The 27646-nt window shown below is 43.7% G+C and overlaps 1 protein-coding gene across 4 annotated transcripts; it reads left to right on the top strand.

Moving 5' to 3' along the window:
* The first annotated feature begins 117 nt into the window (after positions 1-117).
* Positions 118-26345, top strand: SETX (senataxin). 4 transcript variants are annotated; one of them, XM_071454234.1, is made up of 27 exons: positions 118-221; positions 1744-1929; positions 2992-3172; positions 4414-4621; positions 4792-4901; positions 5347-5566; positions 5708-5827; positions 6578-6749; positions 7329-7419; positions 7855-12069; positions 12886-12985; positions 13400-13576; positions 14183-14412; positions 14917-15084; positions 15195-15351; positions 16174-16275; positions 16691-16803; positions 17504-17575; positions 17844-17993; positions 18470-18577; positions 19257-19444; positions 20065-20157; positions 20734-20898; positions 21359-21496; positions 23823-23910; positions 24386-24968; positions 25020-26345. In XM_071454234.1, the coding sequence occupies exons 3-27, from the start codon at positions 2993-2995 to the stop codon at positions 25700-25702; spliced, it is 8631 nt and encodes a 2876-aa protein (XP_071310335.1). In that variant the 5' UTR covers positions 118-221; positions 1744-1929; position 2992; the 3' UTR covers positions 25703-26345. The 4 variants fall into 4 exon arrangements, with proteins under 4 accessions (XP_071310335.1, XP_071310333.1, XP_071310334.1 ...); XM_071454232.1 differs by having other exon boundaries at positions 24386-26345; XM_071454233.1 differs by lacking the exon at positions 1744-1929 and having other exon boundaries at positions 131-221; positions 24386-26345.
* The last annotated feature ends 1301 nt before the right edge of the window (positions 26346-27646 follow it).

The raw sequence follows: 27646 nt of genomic DNA, 5'->3' as shown, positions 1-27646 counted from the left end.
AGGCGGTGCCCGGGCTATAAACCAGCCCACCCCCGTGCCTCAGTTTCCCCGCCCGCCGTCTCTGGGGCCGCGCTGTCCCTTTAAGGCTCCTCCCGCGGGAGGCAGCGAGCGCCCACATCCGGCCGCGTCCGGAAGCGCGGGCAGCGCCGCGGCCTCAGGGCGGCAGCGGCAGCGCCGGGAGGGCCGGGCCGGGCCGGGCGGACCGAGGGGAGCGGCGTGAGGTGAGCGGAGCGAGCCATGAGCACAGCAGGGAGCGTCCTCTCGGCCCGCACCGCCTTGGAGCTGGTGCCGCGCCGGCGCGGAGCCCGCACTCCTGCCGGGACGCCCTTTTGTGTCGGTCCCTCACGCCGCCTCAGGGCGGGCCGGGTCCCGCTTGGCGGGAAGGGACGGAGGGCACCGAGCAGGGCGGCCGAGACGAGGGAGGCGCTCGGGTGGTGCTGCTGGGGCGCTCCAGGGATTGGGGTTTGGGTTGGGGTTGTGACGGGACCAGCACCGTCTCCGAGGCGGTTGCGGCGGCTCCAAAGGCGAAACTGAAAGAGATTTCGGTGCTCGGGCGCTCCGTGCGCGGGTACCGAGGCTCCGCAGCGGTGCGGGCTGTCGGGGGCAGCGTTCAGGGCACGGCGCTGCTCGCAGCTCGGTGCCCGCCCACGCTCCGTGCAGCGATTCCCTCGCTTAACGGGCACAGGTAAATATTTACGGCTTTTACGAGTGAAAAGCCAGGCAAACATCCGCATTTGAATGACAGAAGGGATTCTCTTGCAAATCGTACTTACTGCTTCGTGAAATGCATTAATGCAACTGTTAACCTAAATACCGAAGCAGTTCTTTAGTGTGAGCTGAACTGATTTCTGCTGATCGACTGAAACAAGGGATTTAAGGGTTAATAGGGAATTTAGGATAGTTTAGGCAATGTCTTTGTGAATATATGGTATTCGTTATTCTACTCATACGGGACTGAGATAGGGGACCCTCCGAAGGATACCTGTTACCTATAAAATTCTGCTGAGCGGAAAAATAAGAGGGGCAAATAAGAAGCCCCTCATAAAAACTGCAGAGCTTGCCAGAAAATTCGATGCAAAAACACTCGAGTTCGAAAGTTTAACAACTATGAAGGTTTTGAGCCTTCATCTTGTCAGGCCCCCGGACTCATTTAAAGACCACCGACTCAATGAGAAGGATAAACTGCGCAGCCACAGCTAATTTCCATACCATGGTGGAAAATGGGCGGGGCTAGATACTGAATATGTATAGGCGTTATAGAATATGCATGGTTTTTTGTGAATAAATAGAGGATCTGTGAATGTTGGGGCACAAAGGATTTGGGAAGATACTCTCCCCCCTGTGTCCAGCGCTGAATAAAATATGTGCCTACTTTACAACCTTTGGTTGTGGAGTCATTCCCACCTGGAAAAAGGTTCTGTCAGGTGAGGGTTGGCCTCTTCTCTCAGCTGGTGAGTGGGAGGAGTGGACAGAGCCTCAAGCAGTGTCCGGGGAGCTTCAGGCTGGGCATCAGGAGGAATTCCTTCACTGAAAGAGCTCTTAAATATTTGAGCATTGGAATGGGCTGCCCAGGGCGGTGGTGGGATCACCATCCCTGGAGGTTCAGCTGGATGTGGCACTCAGTGCTGTGCTCTGGGTGATACAAGGTGGTGTTTGGTCCCAGCTTGGATTCGGTGATCTCAGAGGCGTTTTCCAGGCGGGCTGGTTGTGTGATTCAGTGGTTTGATTTCTGTTTTGCTCTAGATCTTTGAAACACCACCGGCACTTGGTCACCAGGGGTGGATTGCTGAGGATACGGCTCTGCCCTCTGCACTCAGGACGTGTATGGCTGAAGGGCTCAGCCCCTTCCCTGGCTGCAGGGCAGCGCTGTTCTCCTTCCCACCATGTGATCTGGCACACCTGCACAGCAAATAGCTGCTTTTTTCAAAGGTAAATGCCACAATTGTTGAGTTTTCCCAGTATATGTGTATGTATGAGGAAACTTATGGTTTGACTTTATCTGCTTTTTTATGCTGAATAAAAGAATTAGTTACCACCTTTCTTTTAGTATGGTTGGTTCAAGAGTTCATGCTTTTGCAGCCTTCCATTATCTGAAGGGGCTTAAAAGGAAGCTGGAAAGGAGCTGTAGTGGTAGGACAAGGGGGAGTGATTCAAACTGACAGAGGGCAGGGTTAGATGGAGTATTAGGAGAAAGTTTTTCCCTGTGAGGGTGCTGAGACCTTGGCACAGAGTGCCCAGAGAAGCTGTGGCTGCCCCTGGATCCCTGGAAGTGTCCAAAGTGCTTGAAGCAGCCTGGGACAGTGGAAGGTGTCCCTGCCCATGGCAGGGGGTGGAATGAAATGGCCCTTTCCAACCCAAACCATTCTGTGATTCTGGTGTTCTGTGGAATTCTTCAGGCTAGCAGGATCTGAGGTGACTCCATTGCTGCTTAGTGAAGGATTTTTGTTTTTAGAGGAAGGCAATATGTGGTGAGAATTTTAGCACTCTGTCTATAAAAATAACAAAAACAGGAAAGTTCTGCTTAAATATCCTCTGTGACAACAGGGATTTGTTGACCTATAAATTTTAGTAGGAGATTAAGGAAAGAAGCTAATTAAACTCTAGACCTAGATTCCAGAGACACCAGTAAACTAATATAAAGAGCTTTGCATTGTAGTTCTGCAAATCATGCAATGTGCAGGTAAGGAGTTTTTTGGTTTTTTTTTTAATATAAAATGAGTTTTAACCCTTTTCTTTCCTAGTTTGCACATTTGCTTTCCTTTTACTGTGTGCTCGTCCTTCCACAGGCATTTGTTGTGCGATGTCCCTTTAATTGCTTTAATCGGTTTAATTGCATGCACCTGGATGTTGTAAGAACACCTGCATGCAAACTGCTAATGAGTAACTGAAATCCTGACGCTCCCCACACTTGAAAATTCTTGTGGCTAAAAGGGAATATTTTGCCACTTGAAGGCTTTGGGCTTTAATTGCTGCTTTTTTTTGCCCCCCCAGAATGAGCACATGCCGATGGTGCACACAGAGTGGTGCTGACACCACCGAGTTCCTGAAGCACTATGCTGCTCAAAGGCTGTCCCAGGAAGATTTTGAAGGCTCCAATGATGACCTCTGTTACTGCCTGGAGTGTGTGGTTGAGTATCACAAAGCAAGGGAAGAATGTCCAAGATTGCATGAGGTGATTAATTAAGAAGCCTCAGTGTAAGGGGAGGGGTTGTGTGGTTTTGGGAGTAGATTGTGTTGCTTTTTAACTGTCTGCTTTTTTCATATGGAGTTGCAAACTGGTGATTGTAAAACAGAGATCCTCTTGTTTTGCATATATTCAAATTAGCAAGAACTAAACCAGTAGTTTTAAGTTGCTGACTAGACACCATGGCTTGGACATCTTTCATGCTGTTGATGGTTTGTCATCTGAAACAAAGAACATCTGCCAGACTCACAGCTCATTTCTTCACTGCGTTTTCTCTTTTCCGCTGGTTTCTCTTCACTTGTTGGTTTGTTCCTGTTTTTGTTTGCTTTCACTTCTCTTTCACTTCACTTCACTTTGTAGTTTTCTCTTATGTTTGAATTTCAGAGATCAGACCTTGCAAGACTGTGCAATTAACCAAAAAAATTTAAACCTCTTTTGTAGTCCTCTCTTAGTAGTATACAACTTTATATTTTAGGAAAGCTTTTTATGATATTTATTATATTATTAGCTTATTTCCCTTCCGTGTATGTAAAATGCACATTTTTAGCTAATGGGTCATAGTCTAAAAGGTTGCTCTTTAGATTGGTCAGCTAGATTGCTCTGGAGTGCAATTCCATGTGACTGGAAATAAGAGAAGTGTCTGGACCTACTGCAAGTTCCTTTTTGTGTCCTTTTACTGCAGTGAATAAACTTGGTGTCTGATTGAGGTTTGGAGCAGTTACTTAAGATGAGTAAGTTAAGTGGGTGAATTCCTACAAATATCCAGCAAATCAGTCAGTCTCTTTGCATTATTTATATTCTTTTCCTTCCACAAATTGCAAAATCTGTAAGAAGGCAAGATTTTATAATGGCTTTTCCTATCTTCCTAAAGATGATTTTTTCCTGTATCGTGTCTTTCTGTGTATTGGCCAGTGGAACAACGTTTTGTGACTAAAATAAGTATTGAAATGAATATGAATATTTAACAGAATTATGAAATTGCATCTGATTTGAAGGCTGTTCTTTTAAAAATGACTCTACAGTCTCAACTTTAAAGTGAGATACTTGTGCTTTGTGTAGTTGAGTTCTGTTTCAAAGCTTTATTATTTTGGACCACGCATAGAAAGAAACTTTTCAAAATGAGATTTCAATTTTTGAACATGTCATTAATTATCTGGATGTGGTAATAAATGTCCTTAATCACTTTCTTCACAACTACACTTTGATTGTTGTTTTGCCCCACTGAACAGGACCTGTGGGACTTGGAAACCTCCCGCCTGGTTGCCCACATAGAGAAATCCATGAATGAGGAAACAGGAGAAGATGAGCTGTTCCTGGTTGATGAGCATGGGGAGACACCTCTGTCTGGTTATGTGGGCCCAAATTTTGAGAACAACCTGCGAGTGCCCCTGCTGGAGATCCTGAAATACCCTTACCTGCTGCTGCATGAGAAAGTCAGTAAGTACCTGATCATTACCCTGTGGAAGGGACTGGTGGTGTTCCACTGCAGGAGGTGAAAATGAACAGCACTTAAACCAGAGGAGTAATGTATGATTTATTTTGATACTAAATACACTTTTTTTGTGAGCCTGTAAATGAGTGCTTACTGTACTATCTTACCCTTCTAGGTGAGCTGTGTGTAGAAGTGCTCTGCAGAATGGAACTAAGTCAAGACTCCTTTCAGGTCTTTGAGAAATACCCAGGAATTTATCTCTTTTTGGTACACCCAAATGAGGTGGTAAGTTCCTTTTTCTGTTCTGCTAAATCCTGGTTATGTGCACATGTTAATTCTGAAGGGATTGAATACTGTCTTGCATGATTTTAGAAAGTGTGTGGTGCATTTATCTGTAAATAAAACTTGACCTCTGTTACAGTATTGCAGTTCTCTCACTAGAATATCTTGGTCAGTTACATGTAAATAATGTAAAATTAGTACAAACCAACTGTTACACTTAAACCCCAAAGAATTTTCTTTATAGGTATTACCCTGAATTTTAGCTTCCTTGTCACCAACATCATCTTGTAGATATAGCAAGCCTGTTTCTAAAGTTATTTTGAAGAGTTATTTTTAATTATTCTATCAGTAAAAATATGCCATTGTCCCATTTGTAATAGCAGTGCTTCCTCTTACAGAAGTTATTTGTTCTTTTTATTACCATGTAACTATTTGTTTCAATCCTTAGATTCGTCGGTGGGCCATCCTAACAGCAAGGAATTTAGGGAAAGTTGACAGGGATGATTACTACGACTTAGAGGAAGTGCTGACTTGTTTGTTCAGAGTTATTGAATTGGGGCTTTTTGAGAACCCAGATATTTACAGCTCTTCAATGTTTGAAAAGGGTAAACTCATCCTTCTGCCAGCTCATTTGTATGACACAGCCAACTACAAGAACTATTGGCTGGGTGAGTATTTATGATCAGAAATGAGTTTGTGTAGTTTCTAATTTGTAAGCAGTTCTTTCAAGTCAGAGCTGTACAAATTCATAGGTGCTGTGTATTTTTTCAAATATAAAGACAGGTTGCTTCTGTTTTTTTCTTCTGCAGGAATTTGCATGTTGCTGTCAGTGCTGGAAGAACAAGCTATGGACTCTCTGTTACTGGGCCCAGACAAACAAAATGATTTCATGCAGTCTATACTTCACACTATGGAGAAAGAAGCAGCTGGTAACTAGTTTTGATACTGAGATTAAGACAGTTCATAGCTCATCTTTCATCTTTAGGAAATTCCTTGGTAGGTTTTTAGTAGTGTAATGAGAGGTAATTTTATCTGAGGCCTGTTTATCTTTTGAAAGGTGCAATATTTGGGCAATACTGACAAATACTGAAACATGACATCCAAAGTCTGGAGTGGAGAAGGGATGGTGGTGCTTTTGCTAAATCTGGCTTAGTCTGGGTATGGCCTTGTGACCTCAAGACCAGGATTGCCTCTTAAATGAGCAAATTTTTATAAAATTCATGTTTACTGAGGAGATGATATTTTCTTACATGAGGGAGTAAGAACACCCTTGGAAGAACCAATTGCTTCTAGTATAAATGTGAAGTATAAATTAGCTGTGTAAGTGAAAGTATAAATAACTGTGTAAGTTGTGCACTTCTTAGCACACCCCTGCAAAAACCAGTGTGAAAGAATCAGTTTCACAGAGTGGGGGAATATCAGTATTATTTAATATTAATAATGGGCATCCAGGCTCCTGTTGATTTCAGACTGCATAAGGAGCAGTGTCTCTGTACAAATGAGGGAGTTTGACTTTTTAAATTCTTTTTCCAGTAAAAAGTACAGTTGCAACTTACTAGAATACTTTTCTATTGATATTTTAGAAAAATCAATGAGAACCAGCTCTTGCAATTTCTGCTTATCCTAAGGATGTCCAGGACTTGCATTTCAACCCTCTCCATGTTCCTGTTGTTTTTCAGATGATTCCACTGACCCCTTCTGGCCTGCCCTACACTGTTTCATGGTTATTTTGGATCAGCTTGGGTCTAAAGTTTGGGGTCAGCTGATTGATCCTGTCCAAGCCTTTCAAACCATCATCAACAGTGTCAGCTACAACAACGAAATCAAAAATATCCGCAGTAGTTTTATGAGGTCAGTTCTTGTCAGTGCTGCTGTAATTTGTGTTGGGGGAGGGAGGTGGCAATTTAAAAAATATCATCTTTCCAACTTCAAGCAAAGAAAAGTTGAAATAGGTCCCCTAGAATTGTGACGTTCCTTCAAAAAAATCTATGCTCACTTCTCTTTGGTAGCTCTGGTGTGTCTGTTAAACTCATCAGTATTTTTTTTCCTGACTTGGGAAGACTGTGAACTGTTCTGTGCTTATTTAGTGCTACAACCAACTTGCACTGAAGGTTAATGAAAATTGCCATGTTCAAGGTTTGGTAAATTTATGGTTATTCCTGAATTTTCAGTAGATGGCATTCTGGGCATTTGTTCTACATAGGCAAATCCATGACTCAGTAGAAAGCTTTTTCCTGAGACAGTCACTTCCCCCACCTCTTACAAGCTGGATAAAACAAGCTCTGCACTTTTAAATATGGTTCCTTTTCACTGGTGTGTTTTATCACTGACAAGTTCTAATGCTCACTTGGTATCTGAAAAGCAACATCTGTCCTGAGTTTCTCAGGGTTTTAATTGTGTGAGGCTGTAGTAATCTGTGTTTCTTTTCAGGACAAAAGCTGAACCAGAATCAGACTATGGTGATGATATGATGTCTTGCAGTCAGATTGTGTATAATTATAACACAGAAAAGCCTCAAAAGGTATTAAACCAGTAGTTTATATTCCTTTTCTTTGAACTGGGGTCACTGAATTACATTTCCAACAAAAACATTTCCAAGTGTGGTCATCTCTTGATGTCAATGTATTGTATTTATGAAGTGCCTTTTAAAGGCTTTCCATGTGTTTTTGATTATCTGAGGTTAAATTATGTCAGCATGATGTCTTTGAATAGTTCACAATGATTTTTAAAGGAACTACTACTTCACACCAATTTTACAGGTAATGTTTTAGGAAATTAGATCTGTGTGCTCTTTATTTTTTGCATCTTTTAATGACTTACATTGGGATGTAAGAGCTGTTGCTGTTTAATGAATAAATATACGAAAGGAAGTAACAAAAAAGCTTGGCTACAAGAAAGCTGCCACATTAAACTGTGCATATCACTGAGGCTGTTGTGTGGTGAATGTATTTTTCAGGACACTGGCTGGAAGGCTGCCATTTGCCCAGAGTACTGCCCCAACATGTATGAAGACATGCAGACCCTGGCTAACATGCTCCAGTCTGACATTGGCAGAGACATGCGTGTCCACCACAGCACATTCCTCTGGTTCATCCCTTTTGTTCAGTCCCTCATGGATCTCAAGGACTTGGGTGTAGCCTATATAGTAGAGGTCATCCACTACCTCTGCTCAGAAATCAAAGATATCCTGATCGAAAGATTCCAGGAGTGCGACAAAATCTCCGAGTTCTTCCTCCTCATCCTGGTGTCCATTGTTGAGCTGCACAGAAGCAAGAAGTGCCTGCATTTGCTGTGGATCAGCTCCCAGGAGTGGGTGGAGGCGGTGGTGAGGTGTGCCACGCTCCCAAGCAGGGCCTTCACTCGGTGCAGCGAGAAGGCTCCGGGGCTGTTTGCCAAGGGCTCGGCCGCCGGCTCCTTGCAGGCCCCCAGCTCGGTGCAGCACGCCTGCGTGCAGCTCATCCGCAGCCTGCTCAAGGAGGGCTACCAGATCGGCCAGCACGCCCTCTGCAAGCAGTACCTGGACAAACTCAACCTCCTCCTGAGGGGAAATCGAGCTGTGGGCTGGCAGCTGAGCAGCCAGGAAACCCAGGAGCTGCAAATGTGTTTAAAGCAAGTTATAAGGAGTATAAAGGGCAAAGCACTGAGCACCTCTTTGGCTGCAGGGAGCAGTTCAAGCTCAACAGCTTTGCCGAGTGTCTCTACAAAGCACGAGAGGAATGTGTGTGATGATGGATACAAGATGAGTGGACATGAGAGGAGGGACCTTTGTTCACCATTTGTCGTGTCAAAGGAAGGCAGAGATTGTCAAGAGAACCCTTTCCATAGGAGAAAGAATGCCTGGGAAGAGGAATGTAGAGATGCATGTAGAAGTTCAACATCTTGCACATCCACAGAAGGCCTCTTGATGAGTATTAAAAAAGAGTCTAATGACTTGACAGGTCAGGAGTTTGTCTTCCCACAGAACTCTTTGGCAACAAAAGTAAGTGGGAAAGTTCAGGAAAATAGGAGCTCTGATCTTGTGGCAGGGAAGTGCAATACGGACGATCAGTGCTTCAATTCAAATACCGAGCATTCGGATTTCAGGAGAGGCAGAGACTTGGATTCTGCTTTGTGCTTCACTTCTAAAACACCACCGTATCTGTCTGCTCACACTCATCTTGATTCTCCATCTTCAAGGAGTTGCAAAAGTATGCAAGAGGCAAGTGCAAACAGTGTGTTCCAGTCCAAACTGGTCCCCACTAAACAGGTGTCCAAGGAAGCATCACTGGATTCCTCTAACTCCTCTAGAAATGAAGCTGGCATGCAGGGGAAGGAAGATAACAGTAGTTTGCTTTTAGGACATAATGACACCTCGCTGAAAAAAGTATCAACAGAAGAAAAATCAGGTCCATCGCCGCTGTCTTTCTTTAAGAGGAGCACTAATGTGCAAACTTCAAACCAGGAGCAGCCTAATTTAAATGATTCAGATAAATATGACTGCAAAAATCAATTTTCGGAGACCTCTTGTAGGGATAAAATTTCAGCATGTGGTTATTTTCCATTTAGCTCTGAAAACAAGAGGGATGTGATCAGGCCACTGTCAGTGAAGCATGAATCAAGTGACAGGTTGTTTGAGTTTTCAGAATATTTCAGGAGGGAAAACAGTTCAGCGGGGAAGAAAGAGGAGAATTTTGTGGAGATGGTTTCTAAAGATGATGATTTATCAGACTCCCAGGTTGATAGAGAACTCAGTAAATTATCTTTAGCTGCTTATGCCAAAAGTCTTAATTTTCCCATTGCATCCAACCAGGAAAGCTCAGTGTACCACAATGTGTCTGATATTAAAAGGAAAGTGAAAGGTTCTGTAAGATCTTCCAACGAGGGCCAAAGTACCAAGTGTCCCAGTGGTGATGATCGCCCTAGCAATCAAGTCATTGTAATTTCAGACTCTTCTGATGAAGAAAAAGGTGTGGCTGAGAAGGAGGAAGCAAAAACCAAGAATGAAAATGTGTGTGCGGAGCCATCTTCAACTTCCAGCAGCACTTCTGATAGTGACACTAAAAGAGAATCCAAGTCTCCAGGCTCTCCCCTGTTACTGGATGACTGTGAGTCTCAGTACTTTGAATTTGAAACAGAAGATGAGGTTTTTTCAGCTTGGCAAGACACTCAAGCGTATGCTGTGGAAGCAACTCAGGAGTATAAACAAGATCGTGTTTCACCAGCACCTGAGACAAATAATGCAGATGACTGCCAGAATGATAACTTAAATGACTGGGGCTATGATGTGCCTTACTTTAGTGATGATGCCATGGAAGAGGCAGCAAGCTCAATAGAAAAGCAGACAGAAGATACTTCTTATCAGAAAGAAGCTGGTGATACCAAAGAAGCGACTGATTCAACCTTGGAAGAATCAGTTGGCAAGGAAGAGGCAAAAGGTCAACTGGAGAAATGTGCAGACAAAGATACTGCTAAAGGCTTCACCCTGGACTCAAAAATGCCTGAACCCACAGCATCTACATCTCCCATCTCATTAGCTTCAAAGTTGGCCCAGAAGAAAAAGAGCACAAGCCCACTGAAGACCACAGCAAAATGTAAATCAGCACTGGCTGTTCAGAGAAGTCCTAAAAAACCTCCCGTTGTTAAAACAGCCAAAAATAAAACACCGCTCCCCAGCACAACAGAACGCTCCCAGCACGGCAGGTTGATGCCTGCTGTGGTTCCTCCAAGGAAGGTCCGGCAGAGCCCTGCTCCAGCATCAACTGCAGAAAAGCTTGGCCTTAAGAAGGGTCCCCGCAAGGCCTTCGACTTGTCCCAGCCCTCCCTGGAGAGCCTGGCTCTGCTGCGCAGCCACGGCAAAGCCGCAGGCAGGATTGGAGTCACACAGAAAAAGAGAACCAAACAGATCGAGGCTCAGCGGTTGTCTGTGAAAGGTAACAAAAAGCTGCTGGCCTGCCAAGACCGGCAGTATTTAAGGCCCAAAAGAAGTGTGAAAAAATCTGCAGGAAGTTCGGAGAGTAGAAACAAAGTTACCAAAATGTGTGCAAAACCTGTGGAACAAAAGCCTCAAAGTCTTGAACTGGCAGCTATTAAAGAATCTGTTGAAAACCAAAGGGAGAAAAAAAGAGAAGAGGCTGCTTGTCCTTCTGCCAGTGAGAGAAAATTTGAGAGCCTCTCTGTGGAGGAGGTGGCAAATGCCTCTAAAATGCCTCGTTCTTCAGACTGGAACAGCAAATGGGAGGGTAACAGTGTTGTGGTTCCTCCTGTCCCTATGGATTCGAGTCTCTCTTCCACTGCACTTGAAGGTGATAAAGATGAGTCTTCAGGAAAAGGTTGCACTGTCCTGCCTGAGTGTGAGATGAAAACTTTAAAGCAAAATGGGTGTAAATCAGATGAAAGCAGTGATGAAGGCGATGATAATCTGTTTTTAACTCAGTTAGATCCTGTGGATATGGAGTTATGTTCTCAGGAGGAAAGTGTTCCAGATGCTGCTCTAGGTGCTAAGACCCCAGAGGAGATGGATGTTGATGAAAGCCTTCAGCAGAATGGAGTCTCAGCTGTTGTGAAATGTAAGGACAAAGACTGCATGGAACAGGTGGAGAAACCTGGAGAGTACTGCAGTAAACACCCAACCACCAGCCCAGGGGCAGATCACGTGTTTGCCAAACCTGCTCTCCCACCACCTAAAATACCAAAGCCTTCCACTACCAAAATTTTCAGCTCAGCAAGTTCCTCACGGAACGCAGCTTTCAGCAAAGATCTGGAAGATGGCAGAAAGTTTCCCCCACCTTCAAAAAGCAAAGTGAACGCGGCCAAACCGGCGGTGGTCAGGCCACCGCTGTATCCCAAACCTGCACCAGCAGGAAATCCAACCTGCAAATCTCCAAGTTTCCAACCCCTCAGTTCCAGTAATGTTCTCCAGTCACAAAATAAACACTATGACAATGCTTCAAATATTTCCAGAGGGCCTGGCCGAGAAACCTCCTCCTCTTTTCTTGGTCAGCAGCGCGATTACAGCATTTTTGTTAACCAAGTCCTAAAGTGGACTTGTGAAATGTTTGAAAACTTCAGCTACTTTGGAACTCCAAATCATCTTCTGCAGACCATAGTAGCTGCTGTTCCTCCTCATTTTCAGGGCTACAATGAGTATTTTGACACATTTTTTCCCTTGATGATGCTCAACGCCTTTGAAACAGTAAGTAGCTTTCTGCTTTTTGGTTTGGTTTCATCAACACTGATAAATTTTACCAAGAGATTAAAACCTGGTTTATGTCCTCTATTTACCTTTGAAAACATTCAGATAGAGATCAGAATAGAGGAACAATTTGGGGTAGATAATCCAAACAGCTGTGTTTAAGATTGGGGATGACCAGAGTTATTCAAATCAGTGAAGTGTTTCTTTTTTCCTGGTGCACATCCACAATAAAAGGAGCGGCAAAGAACGTGGTTCCTCTCTCTATAGTGTATAAATCTCAAAACAGAAGTCTTTAAGAAACAGATCTTTCAATGACAGAGGATGAAAACCTGGTTTTGGTCTCTGTTGAGAACTTACATGAGAGGGAAAGTTAATCCAGGAAGTATTTTTCCCAGTCTTTGTTGGTTTATAGCTTAATAGTGAAAAAAACCAGTGTTCCTTCAATTAATGTCTGAATGCTTTCAAGTTCAGTCATTGCATCACTTCTTCTATAGAAATAGGGTAGAAAATAAAGCCAATGCCAGGTTAATACTGGTATTTTAAGGTGAAAATGCAGTGAGGGAAGACTCAGAGTAGTTGTGAAGAAGTTTAAATACATGAAATGGGTGAGTGGCAAGGAAGAACTTTTGTTTGCCCTGTGTGTTTATATGTAATGAGTTTGCTTATGTGAAAGAAAAGAAATTAGTAAGACTCTTGATATATCTACTTGACAGTCTTATAGTTTTATTTCATTTATTTGCCCTTTGAGTCATGGTAAGCTTTTCTTCTGATACACTAAACCCTTCAAAGTATTATTGTTTCCTTTTCAACATGTAGCTGGCACAAGAATGGGTAGAAAACCAGAAAGTAAGAGAGAAAGGTTATTACTTCTACTTAGAGAACTTTTCTGCTGACATGAATACAGCACATTTTACAGGTGAGGGTTGTTTTTTTCCTAAATCTGATTTTCAAGTAGATGATGCGTTATAATGAGCTGGTAGTTAGAGGCAGAGTTTTTTGTGTTTGCTTTAAATATAGAAAGGATTTCAACTTTGCTGTTCTATAGAATGAATGTAAGAGAACCATGTATTTTACAGGGAGTTTGTGCCTTCCATCTCTCTCATCTAGGATTTTTTTTTGTTTGTTTTGATAAAGTTGTCCTTGACTTGCTCTGTTTTTATACAGTGCTGTTCTCAGTCTTAAGAGTGCAGGATGGAGTTAAAATTTTCACAATAATCTTTTGCTATAGCCTTTAACAGCTTTAAAAAGTTAACAGTAATTCTGCAGTCATGTAGAAAACTTCAGAGAATTTTCTTTTCAACCTTGTGATTTTAATTTGTCTTTTGGACAGCTCATCTACGAGAGAGTGATTTGGCAAGGCAGCTTCACCCAAAGGAGGATGACTTAATCCTGTTGAAGGTCCACAAGGAGAAGGACACTTTTGGGGAAGAAAGTGGGATGGAGTACCACACAGTGAATCATGTTGGCCTTGTGACACGTTTTGCTCGTTCATCTGGCTGTGCAAATAGTGAGTAGCAGGGCTGGAAATAAAAATGGGGTCCTTTTTGGTGCCATAAAATGCTTCTTCATAGCTGGCTGTTGCTAATTGTAATGTAGCACTGGCCTCAGAGAAAATGGAATTGTTTTTCCTCTTTAGCAAGTCTGTTCCATGCTAGAAGCTTTGTGAAAATCAGGAACTGAAGCTGCAGCCCTGCTGTCCATCATTTTTCTAGAACTTGAAAATGATGAGTAAATGCTCTGCACTCATCTTTAGGATGGTATTGCCAGGAGATAGGAAGTGCCATGAACTTCTGTGATCTCTCAGTGTAAAATTGTCAGTGTCTTTGGGAATTGAAACTTTGGGTTACCAGGATTTCCAAGTACCCAGAACCTGCCTTATTAAAGCAGGGATCTGAGTAGTTGTACAGAGCACTGGCTTTTTGTTTGATTTTTTTTTTTTTTTTTGGTGGGGTGGGGAAGTGTTGGGATTTTGCAAGAATTCGTTGTTGGTTCCCTAGCAGAAGACAGCATCTTGTTCTGGTGAATTCATTGAGTAAGTTACTGGAGTATCTTTCAGTTAATGATTTGGATAGTTTTTGAATTAACAACTTGTTTTTTTGTTCTTCATTAACAGGACAAAAAGAGCAGCAGACTGCCTGTCATCTTACTGTGCAAACCCAAGGCAATTTGTCATTCTTCATCCATAAGCAAGTGAAGTGTGTGGTGGTTGGCTCCCTGGTGACCACACACAGAAAGTTCAAAGGTCTCCTGCTGCTGAGCAGGAGCCCCCTGCTTAGACCCATCATAAATCCAAGTTACAATGACTTCTGTCCCAGAGATCTGCCTGTTGCCTCAGGGAGTGCTGTAAGTCGTGCAGCTGGGAGTGCCAGGGTGAACAGAAAAAGCTTTTGGGCCTCATGAGTGTTGCAGGTTTGGTTTTTGAGAGGACTAAGAGAAAATAGCCATGTTTCAAAAGCACTGAGACACTGCCCTCTTCAGAGTTGGCTGCTGGGGTGGAGGAGACGAGTCTGAACAAAGTCTGAACTTGCTCTGGTGTTTGTGCTCTATTGTTATAGTGAGCTTCAAACTGCTTTCAGTGTTCTTTCCCCTTACTGGGGAGTTTTCAGGAATAAAACAGAATGGAAAAAGTATTGTAAAATAAAAGTGTGGGGAGTGAACAAATCTTTGTTACAACTCAGGTGAGGATTGGGTGTGTGTCTAGAACAAACCTAGAATCAAAAGTTTCCCTGCCCTTCCAGCTTTTGAGTTCTAGCTAGAGAGGTGAGGACATTCTGAAAGTATAGAAAATTATTGTGGAAGGTGTGATCAACATGAATTCATCATTTTTTGCTCTATCTATTCCTTCAGGTTTCATATATGAATGAATACAATGAAGATCAGAAGAGAGCCATTGAAACAGCTTATGCCATGGTAAAGCAGCACCCAGGACTTCCCAAGATCTGCCTTATCCATGGACCACCTGGCACAGGGAAATCAAAAACTATTGTAGGACTCCTGTCCCGTGTGCTGAGAGAAGTAAGTCATGGTCATGTGCTGGGGTTTGGTTCAGATGAATGAACAGTCTGGCTTCTCAATCTCAGGTGAAAACAATCTAAGGAACTTGTTTGTTGTTAATTAACCTACAGAACACTAGGAATGAGAAAACAGCTCGGAAAAAAAATTCCAAGATTAAGCCAAACCGTTTTCTAGTGTGTGCACCATCAAATGCTGCTGTTGATGAACTCATGAAAAAGATCATCATTGCATTTAAGGAAAAATGCCAAAACAAACAGGAGCCTTTGGGTATGGTTTGTTTTTAAATTGTTTTAATGTTAAATGAGCAAAACCTGGAGGAGGAACTGAAGCAGTTGATCATGTACTGTGCTTGCTCCTCTGAGCAGCTTCCTCCTCTTGCAGAGCATGGCTGCTACATCCTCTTACATTGTTAACTCTAATGTGCTTTTCTGAAAGGTTTATTGTGAGGTTTTTTTAAAAAAGTCACACTTTGTTTTGTATAGACATGGACCCTCTCCTCTTGCTGTTAGTTTAAGTTCATACTCTTTGGGGATTTGAACACAAGTCCCTTGCCTTTATTTTGAATAAAATTGGGCTTTGTGGGTCATGGGAAACAGACTGGTGAAAATTTTGACATGTCTAAGCTTCCCATTTTTGCTCCTCCCAGTTTGTGACTAACACAAAGTAGATGAATTCTGTTAAAGATATCTAGTTTGTGGCAAGGGGAAAAATATCTGCATTGTAACCAAATGTTATTTTGGTATTGACTTACCAATTGCATTACTTGATGGGACTCAGCATGGTCCAAGTTAGGAATTCTGGAAGTTTTAGATAAACCTGAGAATAAGAGGAAATTTCATTAATTCAAAATAACATTCTTAATGTTAGCCACCACTAAAATGTGGGCAACATCTCTAGTTTTTAGAGTTCGGAATTACAGAATTTTTTGTAGCTGCATTTAAGTACACAAGTCAAGTGTTGAAAACTCCAGATAATTAGAAAAGCCTTGTTTGATATCCATGATGTTTTATATTTTTTTAAATTGTCATAACAAAGCATAGAGACAGTTGGAGTAATTTAAGAGTATTTTGACTCTGATTTTGTGAACAGGAAATTGTGGTGATATCAAATTAGTGCGACTTGGTCCTGAAAAATCAATCAACAATGAAGTGCGGGGATTCAGCCTGGATAAGCAAGTTGAACACAGAATGAGTAAGTAACATGGAAATCAGACTTCTCTTCATTCTCCTCTAAGAGCTTGGTGATGTTTTCCACATGGCATTGTGTCCTGTAAGAAGGAAGATTTTTCTAAAATAGTATTTCATAAAACATTGTTTTTTCTCAGTCCTAGTGGGGAAGTGGCAGTTTATGTATGAGCCAGGATCTAAGGAAAAGGAAAAAAATCAGCAGTGACCTTTTTCTTTAATAAATTACATTGCAGACATTGTTAAAGTCATCATTTTTGAAGCAATGCAGTATTTGAGAGCTACAGTTGGAAGCAATTCTCATTGTCATCATTGTACAAGATAAAACTTGAACAGAAAATGGGAAAATGCAGCAAAAAATGCATTTGTCTAATCTGCAGTTACTGTAACAGCTTTTCTGTTCCTCCTTTGGTTTATTACAGAACGAAAGCCAGGTGACTGTGACCAGGACATTCAGAAGAAGAAAGAAGCTCTGGATCAGAAGCTGGACATGCTCTCTCGAGAGCGTGCCATGCACAGATGTGAGAAGAGAGAGGTAGCAAGACAAGTTTTAATCCTCTTTGTGGTTTTGTGTTCATAACACAAAAACAACTCTGGTTTTTGATGTCACTCTTTCTTCACCTACTTTTTCAAGCAATGGAAAAGTTGTAGCACCATGAGAGGGAATGGAGAACTTTACATCAGGAATTTTTTTGTTTATTTATGCCAGTATTTTCCATTGGTTGATCATGCCACTTGTTGCTCTATCATTCAGTAGCCTTCACTTGATTCTGTCACTAGTTAGATTTTAATGGAACCATATTTATAAATCTTAATGGTTTAAATTGATTATATGTTCAAAGCTTTTGTTTTTGTTTCACTGAAAACACAGGGAGATACCTCATGATCTGAGATTTTGGAGTATGTGTTGCACTTGAAGTTTTTCATTTTTTTATCTAAGAATTTGGCATTTATGCCAAACGAGAGATTTCTGGTGGTAAACAATTTCTCAGTTGCACAAATGTGTAAGATCTGGTACTGTGTGTTGCAATGCCTAAATATGGTGACAGCTTTCCAAGAAACTGATTGGCTTCTTCAGACCCATTTGATACTAAAAGTCTGTCTGAGCAAGTGTACTGTTTAGGAAATTAATTAGGGCATGAGAGGGGAGAAGGTATATGAGGGAAATGGGTGGATATGAGAGGGAAATGGGTGATGTTAAAGGTGGTTCCTTTTTAATTTTTCCCCCCATCTAGAGCCAAATGTTAAATGATGAAATTGGTAGACTTGCAAAGGAGAGACAACAACTTGCTTCTCAGCTAAAGGAGGTAGGAGAATTTATCTCTAATAAACTGCAGCTGATGTGTTTTTGTACCTTGTGTCCTTTAATTGTGGTGAAATTTGATTTTGATGTAGCTGGGAGCATTTATAAAGTAGTGGGTAAATGGATCAATGCCATAAGCTGAGGAAGTTGTGAACAGGCAGCTGTGAAATCTGGGTGTGCTCTGGCTGCATATTGGGGAAAAACCCAAACAGGAACATTCACTGCTGCAGTTAAGGCTGAGTTTTAACCAGGGTGTCCTGCTGTGCTTGAAGGTCCGTGTGCACTCCCAGAAAGTGCAGGCAGACATCATCCTGGAGTCTGACATCATCTGCTGCACGCTGAGCACCAGCGGGGGGAGCCTGCTGGAATCGGCCTTCTCCCGGCAGGGCCTCGATCCCTTCAGCTGTGTCATCGTGGATGAGGTCAGTGCAGGGTGGGAGCTGCAGCCCTGCCACCTCCACACCTGCCCTGGGCTCTGCTTGGCCACCCTGGGGCTCTTTGGCTGCTGCTGCAATATTTGTTTGTTGCCTGCCCTGTTAGCAGTAGGACCACGAGGAGAAAGAATAGCTTTTAATTGATTCTTTTCCTGACTTGTTTGGTGCTGTAATGGCAGACAGCTTTTATTTAGAATCACACTTCAGCCATGGTTTTTTGCTTTAGAGATTTCCAGATGGTTTGGTTGTATTTATATCTGTTTGGAGAACTTTACATATATAATAATAAAAGAAATCTGTTTGTAGTTTTTTTTACTAGAGAAAAATCCTTCTTTTTCGTCTTTTTAAAATTGTTTTTTAGAAGACTCAAAGCATTTGAGTTATTCTGGCTGTGTTACAAGAAATTTACTGCTTCCCTGCTTTGCTTACAACTTCTACTTTTGTCCTGTTTGCATATCCAAAAGGCAGGGCAGTCCTGTGAGGTGGAAACACTGATTCCACTGATCCATCGCTGCAATAAACTTGTCCTGGTTGGAGATCCCAAACAGCTCCCTCCTACTGTCAAATCAGTAGTAAGTGTTCAAGCTCTTTGTTTTTTTCTTGCCATAGAGTGGATGTGGTTAAAGCACAGTATCTATAAGAAATATTCAAAGAGTGGGAAAAAGATACATTGCAATGGGGCAATCCAAACTTTAAGTTGGACACTTGGTTTGTGAGGGATATTGTGTTGTGGCAGGATCTGTTTTCTCATTTTAGGAGCTTCAGTCACTACCCTGTTCCTTAAGGAGCATGAAGACTTCTTGTTTGTATGGGGACTTCCTGACCCTACAGGTGTTTAAGGATAAATATATAGGAGCACATCCTTGTCTCCAACACTGAGGGCTTTATTAAACACCTGGGAAAGAAAGGAGGGAAACCAGGGTGGCGTCTTTAGAGGGATAAATTGTCTAGAGGTTGTGTGTTTATTTAGCAAGATCCCACCTGGAAAGTCTTGCTTTTCATTATGGTTGAAGAATGTTGTGAGTCACAAGGAGAAGTTGTCTTGCTAAAGACTAGACACAAAAATTCAGATTTGTGTAGGTGGCCTTTACTGAAATAAGACAACACATGTAGAAAACTGAAGCACGAGCAGTTGACATTTTGTCAGCGATTTGGAAGTTTAAAACATCAAATTGACTTTCAAATTCACCAGAACCCTTTAACTGGTGGGGAATGAGATCCCAGATGAAGTGTCCTGTTCTCCCTTGGCAGAAAGCTCAGCAGTATGGCTATGACCAGTCTCTGATGGCCCGTCTGCAGAAGCACCTGGAGGAGCAAGTGCAGAGGAACATGCTGCACAGCCTGCCTGTGGTGCAGCTGACAGTGCAGTACAGGATGCACCCAGACATCTGCCTCTTCCCATCCAACTATGTGTATGGCAGGACTCTCAAAACTGCCAAGTGAGTAGCTCTCTGTTCTCCTTTCTGAGCAGAGGGTATTTCAAAGCAATTTTTGTTCTGTCAGGGTGTTCTTGTGAGTCTAAAAATGCGTGAGGTTGTGGGAGGGGGAAAGATGGTTAATGGGAGAAAATGTGCAGTCCATCTCTGTTAGTGCTGGGTGTGATAGGTGAGATAAGATCCCTTAAAATTATGCATACAGAGTGCTGAGAGTTCATTCTAGGCCTCAATCTATTTGGGTGGCTGGAAAAGTTAAGGATTCTGGGGAGGAAAAGAAAGTTACAATCATAAAATGGTTGAAGTTGGAAAAGACTGTTAGTGCCCTCAGGCTCACGTGTCACCCATATCTACCATTAAATCATGTCCTCACTGCCAAATCCACATGATTTTTGAACACTTCCAGGAACAGTGATTCTCACTTCCTGGACAGTCTGCTCCAATGCTTTACAGTCCTTTTCTGTGAAAAAAATTTCCTTATATCTAATCTAAACTTCCTTTGAGGGTACTTTAGGCCAGCTCCTCTCTTCCTGGAGAGCTGCTTGTGTTTGATAACCATGATGTAAATAAATGGAGTATAATTTCTTAGTTGTATGGTTGCCTTGTGATAAAAATATTATTTCCAGGGCAATAGAGGAGAACAGATGTTCTTCAGAATGGCCATTCCAGCCCTACCTGATTTTTGATGTAGCTGATGGTCGTGAGGAGCGAGACAATGAGTAAGTCCTGCATTCTAATTCAGCCAGTTTAGATTTTCTGAGAATTAATTGCCTACAGAAGAGCTGTGTTCTTTCCTTTGTTGTTCCAATATGCATCAAGTAGCTAGAACTGCATTTTCCAGCTGATAAGATTTAATTTCACAAAAAACAGATTTTCTTAAATCTGAAACTGGTTTTAATCCTGGTTTTGACTCACTGTTAGATGCCAGGAAATGCCTACAGTCTGTTAACTTCAGTAAGAGTTTGAATTCCTGATTTTATCAGTGACTTCCCTTTCCCAGGTGCACACTGAGGAGATGCCAGGAGGTGGCAGGCTTAGCCCTCCCCTCACCAGCTCTGTAAGGAGAGCACAGCTGGAGGTGCTGAGGGAATGTGGAAGTGCAACTTTTCACTGCCTGCACTTCCCAGGTTTAGTAGCCCCTCCTCAGGGTCTTCTTGCCAAGTTCTTTGATCCTCTGTGTGAAAAAAGCTGCAAAAATTCAAAACTCAGAATTCCCCAGCAAACTGAGCCAAAGCATTCAATTGGAAAGATCCCTCAAAGGTGTTCCTGTAATGTTTCCTTTTTGTCCTGTGCAGCTCTTACAGCAATCCTCGGGAAGTGAAGCTGGTGATGGAGTTAATTAGAACAATTAAAGAAAAGAGGAAGGATCTGGGCCTTCGTCGCATTGGAATAATTACCCCTTACAGTGCACAGAAAAAGAAAATCCAGGAACAACTGGACAGTGCATTTAAGAATAACAGGTAAAGAAACCATGAGCTTTCAAACAGGCCTTGGCTCTTGCATATTAATCCTTTGTTTATCCTCTTAATAATGGTAAGAAGTCTCCAATGTCTTTCTGTACTGCTAAAATTTGCACTTGGTTGTGCCTTTAAAGGGGATGTGTAACCCTTTTGCTTAAAACAGGCATGGTCTTGGTCTCTGTGCCATTCTTAGTTATTACCCACATGCTTTGATTATAGTGCTGTTCTGAATAAAGCTGATTTAAAAGAACTTCAAATTCTATGCTGTGTGGACCCAAACAGATTTTCAGAATGATGCTGATCTCAGAAAAGTAAATTCAGCTGTAGGCTCATGTACTGAATGAGAAACTTACCCTGGTGATTTCACATGTGAGCATTAAGGATAGTGTTTAGGCCATTTGAATCATTAAAAACCCAAGTGGGAATGAGCAGGGTGTGCTCAGTTGTGTTTCCCCCCCAGCCCAGGAGAAGTGGACACGGTGGACGCGTTCCAGGGCCGGGAGAAGGATTGCATCATCGTGTCCTGCGTGCGGGCAAACAGCTCCGAGGGCTCCGCTCCGCCGCGGCTGCAGGCAAGCAGCACCAAGGGATCCATTGGGTATGTGGCTGCAGGGATTTCCAGCCCCAGCCCCAGGACACTGCAGAGAAAATGATATTTTTAATAGGACTGGTTAGAAAGTCACAGAGAACAAGTCACTTCTGCTAGGCAGTGAGTAAAGGGTGTCTCAGGGGAGGAATTAGCGCTCGTGGTCTGAGCAAGAGGGACAGGGAAACGCTGGTTGTGTGCTCTGTATTATGTGCTGATCCTTTTGCACAGCTCCCTTATCCTGCCACTGCCTGGATTTGGCAGGGTTGGCCTTGGGATCTTGGCTCTTTGCATTATTACTGCAGCAGTTCTTGTTCTTGTGGCGTTTGGTACACCTTGTAACTTTCTGCATGCTGTTCTCAAAATGAAACCAATTTTCCTGCTAATGTCTGTAAAAGTCTTGTTAATTAGTTGTGCATGTCACTTGGAATGTGATGTAGCAGACTTGGGTCTGGGATTTGTAGATGAGGGTGCTTGCCTTCTAATAATAGGGGCAGATTAGCAGTGAGTCTTAACTCAGGATTGCAGATTTCTTAATTTTATGGGTTTTTCTGTCTGAAACAGAAGGAACTAAACTGAATGTGCTGTTTACCCCCAGGGCACTTAGAGCAGTTGCTGATTTCTGTAACTCGTGGGTCATTTTAGTTTAAAAAATGGTAGTGAAAATCTGAAATATGCCTTCTCAGAGAGAGTTCACTGCCTTCTGAGTTAAACTAGGAAAAATCTGGTCACATAAACAAAAATCTTTCTACACACAAGTTTCACTAAGCTGCTTATATTTCTCTGATACTCATTCTCTGCAAGAAAAATGGCTTTTAATTGTGCTGATCCACTTTGGGAAGAGAAGGGATCCAAATCCTATGGTAAACAATAATAATGCCTTTTGAAGACTTCTTAATCTGATTGATTGAGTTTGGGAATGGAAGGCAGCTGGAACCTGCCAGTTCTTTTTGCTGACATGAGATTTAACCTCTGTCTGCTCTTTCAGCAGGAACTTCCCAGCTTACTGTGTTCATACATTAATAGATAAAGGTTTATATATTCCAAGCTGTGGCAGTGCAGTGCCTTAGCAGCTGTACCTGCTGTTGGCTTGGACATCTCTGTTTCAGGGTCAGGTGCCCTTGGCAAGGTGTGATGAGATATTTGCCACACCCTTACCTATGATCTTGTAGCCTGAGTGAAGGATTTTGCTCTCCAGGGTTGCTAGTCCAGCATTAAATTTACTCTGAAAGTAACTGGGAGAAGAAAACTCCAAGGATTAACAATGGATTTTTTTCCCCCTCCTTCCTGGGAAAATAACCTTCTTGTCTTTCAGTTGTAAAAGCTGTCAGGAATATTTAGTAGACTTTCAAGGTCTCCCCTTGGTCATTTCTCAAGACCTAGAGAACTCCATCTGTGCTGCTGGATCCACTCAGCTGTCTGCTTCTGCTTCTCTTATTTCCTGCACTGTCCAAATTTTTTGAGGTGACTCTGTGGTTTTTGCAGTCTTCACTGCAGGGTTGTGAATTTGCTGCAGATGAGGTCTCAGTGACCACAGAGTCAGGCATTGACAGTGAACCTGCTCAGATTAGGTTGGACTTTTGAATTGTGGATTTTGTTAGTAAAGAATAAGCTGTGTATTTTGGAAGCTCTTTCATTAGAGAAGGAATAGTTGATATTAGTGTCACAAACCTTTTTTTGAGCTCTGGTAAATGAGAGCTAACAGAAATCAACTTTTAAGAGTACACTCAGCATTTGTTCAGGTTCCAGTACCCTGGATTGTGATCCCTTCAAACCACACTAGGCAATTTTCCTAGTGCAAAACCAGACTTCTGCAAGGATATACTCTCCCCTCTTGAAGCATGACAAAGCAAAAGTCTGCCTTGATGTTCTTCCAGTGCAGGTCACCTTTAAAATAAAATATTCATGTGCAGTGTTCAGTATTTCAGTAGGGTGTTTTCCCATTAATACTGCCAAATATTATTAATCTGTTTCAGTTCGAGTCAAAAAGAAGCTTAAAGTCTTGATAGGTGAAGTGAGGTTGATGTCCTCGGTACTTTGAGGAACGTTTAAGGAGCAGTGGTTGGCATTAAGAGGGGATTTGCTCTAAGAAAGGAAACAGCAACGACAAGAGCTGGAAAGAACTGGAATTCCCTGCAAGGAATCAGTGGTGAAGGAAAGAAAACACAATTTATGCTCAGCCTTTCACGTAAGGCAGGGCTGCTGCCGCGGGGTCTGGGCAGGAACTGCTGCTGTTAATTTCAGTGACATTTCAGTTTATGTCTTTTTTTCTCCTAACCCTTTAAACCTTCTTGTGGAAGAAGTAGTTGAGGAGCTTAGTTTTTGTCTTGTCACTCAGGTTTCTGGCGAGCCTCCAGCGCCTGAATGTCACCATCACCCGAGCCCGGTTCAGCCTCTTCATCCTGGGCCGGCTGCAGACGCTCATGGTAGGTGCAGTGGGGATGGAGAGGGCTCTGTGAGCCACCCCTGGGCTGGGGCACCGAGCAGCACCCTCAGACTGCTCCAGTCTGTGCAAGAAAATGAATTTTGTGTCCTGCAGGGTCTCTGGTTTTTGTGCGTTCCCGAGGGCGGGAGGGGGTTGTGTTAGTTCGCCACTAGGGGGCGCGAAAGCCCCGCGCCTCCGAGGGGAGCCCCTGGAAATTGAGAAATTGAGAAATTTGTCATTTTTGGAAGTTCTGATGGCTCAAAGTGCCTTCCCTGTGTTACAGCAGCCAGAGTGTCTGTTGCTGTTTTGCACCTGAAACATAAGATTCTTCCATTCCAGAAGGAACATAGCATTGGTTTCCATGACAGTTGTGTCAGGTACCTTGATTAAAGAGGTTATACATCCTCTGACACCTCTGTCCATTTGTGTTGATTTCTTGCTGGTAACAGGTTTTTTTCTTTTTTTTTTTTTTTAAGGGAGATGAAAACTGGAATCACTTGATTCAGGATGCTCAGAAAAGAGGTGCCATTATTAGGACAACAGAAAAAAATTACAAGAAAGAAGCTCTCAGGATTTTGAAGCTCAGGCCACCAGGACAGCCCCAACCCAAAGGAGGGACTATGACATCTCCTGTGGTGCAGGCTGCTTCTTCCAGTGGCAAGAGGAGTGAGCCTGGAAATTCTGGGAACAGCCCACGGGAAGTTGTTGCTGGCCCTGGCCATGCCATGCCCCAAGGAAGCCGAGGGCCCACACAGCCTGCAGGGACTGCAGCTGCAGATTCCAGCAGGGGCAGTGCCCCTGCATCTGTTGGGGCTGCAGCAGCAGATTCCAGGAGGGGCAGTGCCCCTGCAGCCATGGGGGCTCCAGCTGCAGATTCCAGGAGGGTCAATGCCCCTGCATCTGTTGGGGCTGGAGCTGCAGATTCCAGGAGGGTCAGTGCCCCTGCAGCCATGGGGGCTCCAGCAGCAGATTCCAGGAGGAGCAGTGCCCCAGCACCCTCAGGGACTCCAGCAGCAGATTCCAGGAGGAGCAGTGCCCCAGCACCCTCAGGGACTCCATGTGCAGATCCCAGGAGGGGCAGCAGTGCCCCAGCACCCTCAGGGACTCCAGCTGCAGATTCCAGGAGGGTCAATGCCCCTACATCTGTTGGGGCTGGAGCTGCAGATCCCAGGAGCAGCAGTGCCCCTGCACCCTCAGGGACTCCATGTGCAGATCCCAGGAGGGGCAGCAGTGCCCCTGCACCCTCAGGAACTCCATCTGCAGATCCCAGGAGGGGCAGCAGTGCCCCTGCACCCTCAGGAACTCCATCTGCAGATCCCAGGAGGGGCAGCAGTGCCCCCAGCCCCTCGGGGGCTGCAGCCCTTGGTGCCATTGCAGAGAAGCCCCGGGACCCCAGGCTGGCCAGCCTGGCCAGTCGAGCTGAAGCCAAAGGCAAGGAGCAGCCCTTGAGCAGCCAGCGGGCAGCCCAGAGCACGCCAGGATCAGCAGCACAGCAAGGCCTGCACGTGTCCTCAGCTGCCAGGGCTCAGGTTTGCAGAACAGAGAGTGCCAGGAAGGCCCAGCAGACAGCAGGACAGGGCAGTGTGCTGCCCCCAGCCCCTCCCTCAGCCCAGCACGAGGGTGAGCGGAGAGCAGCCGTGTCCAAAAGCGGTTCCAGAGCCCCCAGGGAAGGAGGTCAGAGCAGTGGCACTGAGTGGAACAAAGACTCTCGTGGTTTGTCCAGGAGACCATCCCAGGAATCACCAGAGAACACAGAATCAAGCTCTGCCAAGAGGAGAAAGTTCTTTCACTGACTTCACTATCGGCTCATTACTGAAAATCTATTCCCAGATTTCTGTCTAGCAAGGACTGTATTTTAAATTATTTAGCACAGCTGGAACTCCCATCTATTGATACCACTACTATCAGAGGATCTCTTTCCCATCCTGTCCCTAATTGTGAAGGGAGTTAATACCTGACAGATGGTACCTTTGAGGTTTTGAAAAGAGAAGTTGGGTAGCTGCATTGCTTGGAAGAGCAGTGGGTTTAGTCATCTAGGAAGCTGAGGTTGTAAATGTTTAACAGTGTATATTTGTACAGTATACAGAATTATTTTAAGATATTTGGCAAATACATAGCTTCTTGTTTTCTTGTGTAAATGCTAATTTCTTAGAGATGTAATTTTTTTATGAAGAACCAGAGTAAAGCAAAAACAAAACCCAAGAACCCAACCCCAAAATCCAAAAGACAGACTTCTTTTCCCTTTTCACTAATTAATTTATTTCATAGCAAAACTGAATGTTGAAAATGTGGTACCAGTGGTTCTTGGTAGTGCTCCACTACTGCCTCAGGGAAGAGTGAGGCAGATGTACATTGGTTGAATGGAGAGAATTCTACTTATTTTGTATATTTTATTGCCTGTTTTTATAGGAAGAAAAGAGTTTTTGTTTATACAAATGTGCCTTGAGTTTTGCTCTTGCTGCTGCTCTATCAGTTGGAATCCCTGTCTTGTTGCAGTGGCAACACCATCTGCAGATTAAAACCTGTGGGGTCTGTTTGGTCCCACTGTGTCCCTGTGAGGAGGAATCAACAGCACTGTGGAATCTTGGTCCAAAATCTAGTTAACAGTTATTGGTAATATCACTTGAGTTTCTATGTGTGGAGATGACAGGGATGAAAAGGACAGGTAGATCTTTCTAGGTGCTACTGCTGGATTCTTTCCACTGTGCTGATGAAGAACATGCAGCCACTAAAAGAGGATGGCAAAAAAACCAAATTATTTTTAAGAAAACCTTCCTCACATCATAACATTTCACACTAAAACTGGAATTATTTCTACTAAGAATTCCTTTGGGTTGCTGTGAAGTACCAGTGTCTGTTTTCTGGAGCCTGTGTGTGTCTCAGGAGGTGAAGAGCAGCGTTTCACGTGCACTGGGTTTTGTGTGGAGATAACCTGAGGGTGCAGGGCTCAGGGATGGAGGAGCTGCAGCCTTGGTGCCAGGTTGTGCCATCTCCAGGTGTGTTCAGGGACAGCCTGAGCAGGGAGTGTCCTGCTGCTGTCCCTTGTCACAGCATTGTGGCAGTGGCTTTGATGGAGCAAGTGAGCCACAGTTTTCAGGCATCATCTTCAGTTCCATTTTTGTTATTGCAGGGATAATTCCAGCTTTGTCCTTTGACCTCTGCCAGGCAGGGCCCAGCTCAGGGAGACACCAGTGCCTTACTCTGCCCAGCACCAGGTGCTGCTTCAGGCTGCAATTGCCAGGAAAACTCATCCCTAATGCATCCACACCCAGAGCAAATCTCCTTTACTGGTAGGAGCTGCCTTGGAGGTGTGTGGGGAGGCTTTTATTGCTGCCTGGGCCTGTCCAGCTCCTTGTGCTGTGCAGGACTGAGTGTTTCAGTGTGATGGGGAGAATCTGGGAGATCCCTGTGAGGTGAGATCAGCATCTGTGCATTGTTCACCTTTAGTTATTTGTTATGTTGCATTCTGAATCCTTCAGTGACCCCTGACTCCTCCTGGCAGCCCTGTGTGCTCTTCTCCAGCTGCTGTGACCCTTGTGACTCTGCTGAGTGACTCTGACCTTAACAAACTGGACATTTCACTCACTCCCCATCACAGACTCTGTACCCTGTGTGTTATTCCCCTTTATGTTAATAGGAATATTTAAAAACTGTCATCTTCCAAGCCCCTTGGCTCCTGTTGGCAGGGCTGTGCTGCCCTGCCTGCTGTTTGTACTTAGCACATTAAGAGGCTGCTG

This window comes from Agelaius tricolor, unplaced genomic scaffold (assembly GCF_023055355.1).
Source record: "Agelaius tricolor isolate 1412-34295 unplaced genomic scaffold, bAgeTri1.0.p SCAF_38, whole genome shotgun sequence".
Lineage (NCBI taxonomy): Eukaryota > Metazoa > Chordata > Aves > Passeriformes > Icteridae > Agelaius > Agelaius tricolor.
The sequence above is the reverse complement of the archived record's forward strand: the minus strand, read 5'-3'. Positions and strand labels throughout refer to the sequence as shown.

Bases quoted from the DNA above. Each gene is read 5' to 3' on its own strand.
- SETX (XM_071454232.1), top strand. From the start codon at position 2,993: ATGAGCACATGCCGATGGTGCACACAGAGTGGTGCTGACACCACCGAG. The intron at 17,576-17,843 runs GTAGGAGAATTT...CTGTGCTTGAAG, and splicing joins TTGCTTCTCAGCTAAAGGAG to GTCCGTGTGCACTCCCAGAA. The intron at 19,445-20,064 runs GTGAGTAGCTCT...TATTATTTCCAG, and splicing joins AGGACTCTCAAAACTGCCAA to GGCAATAGAGGAGAACAGAT.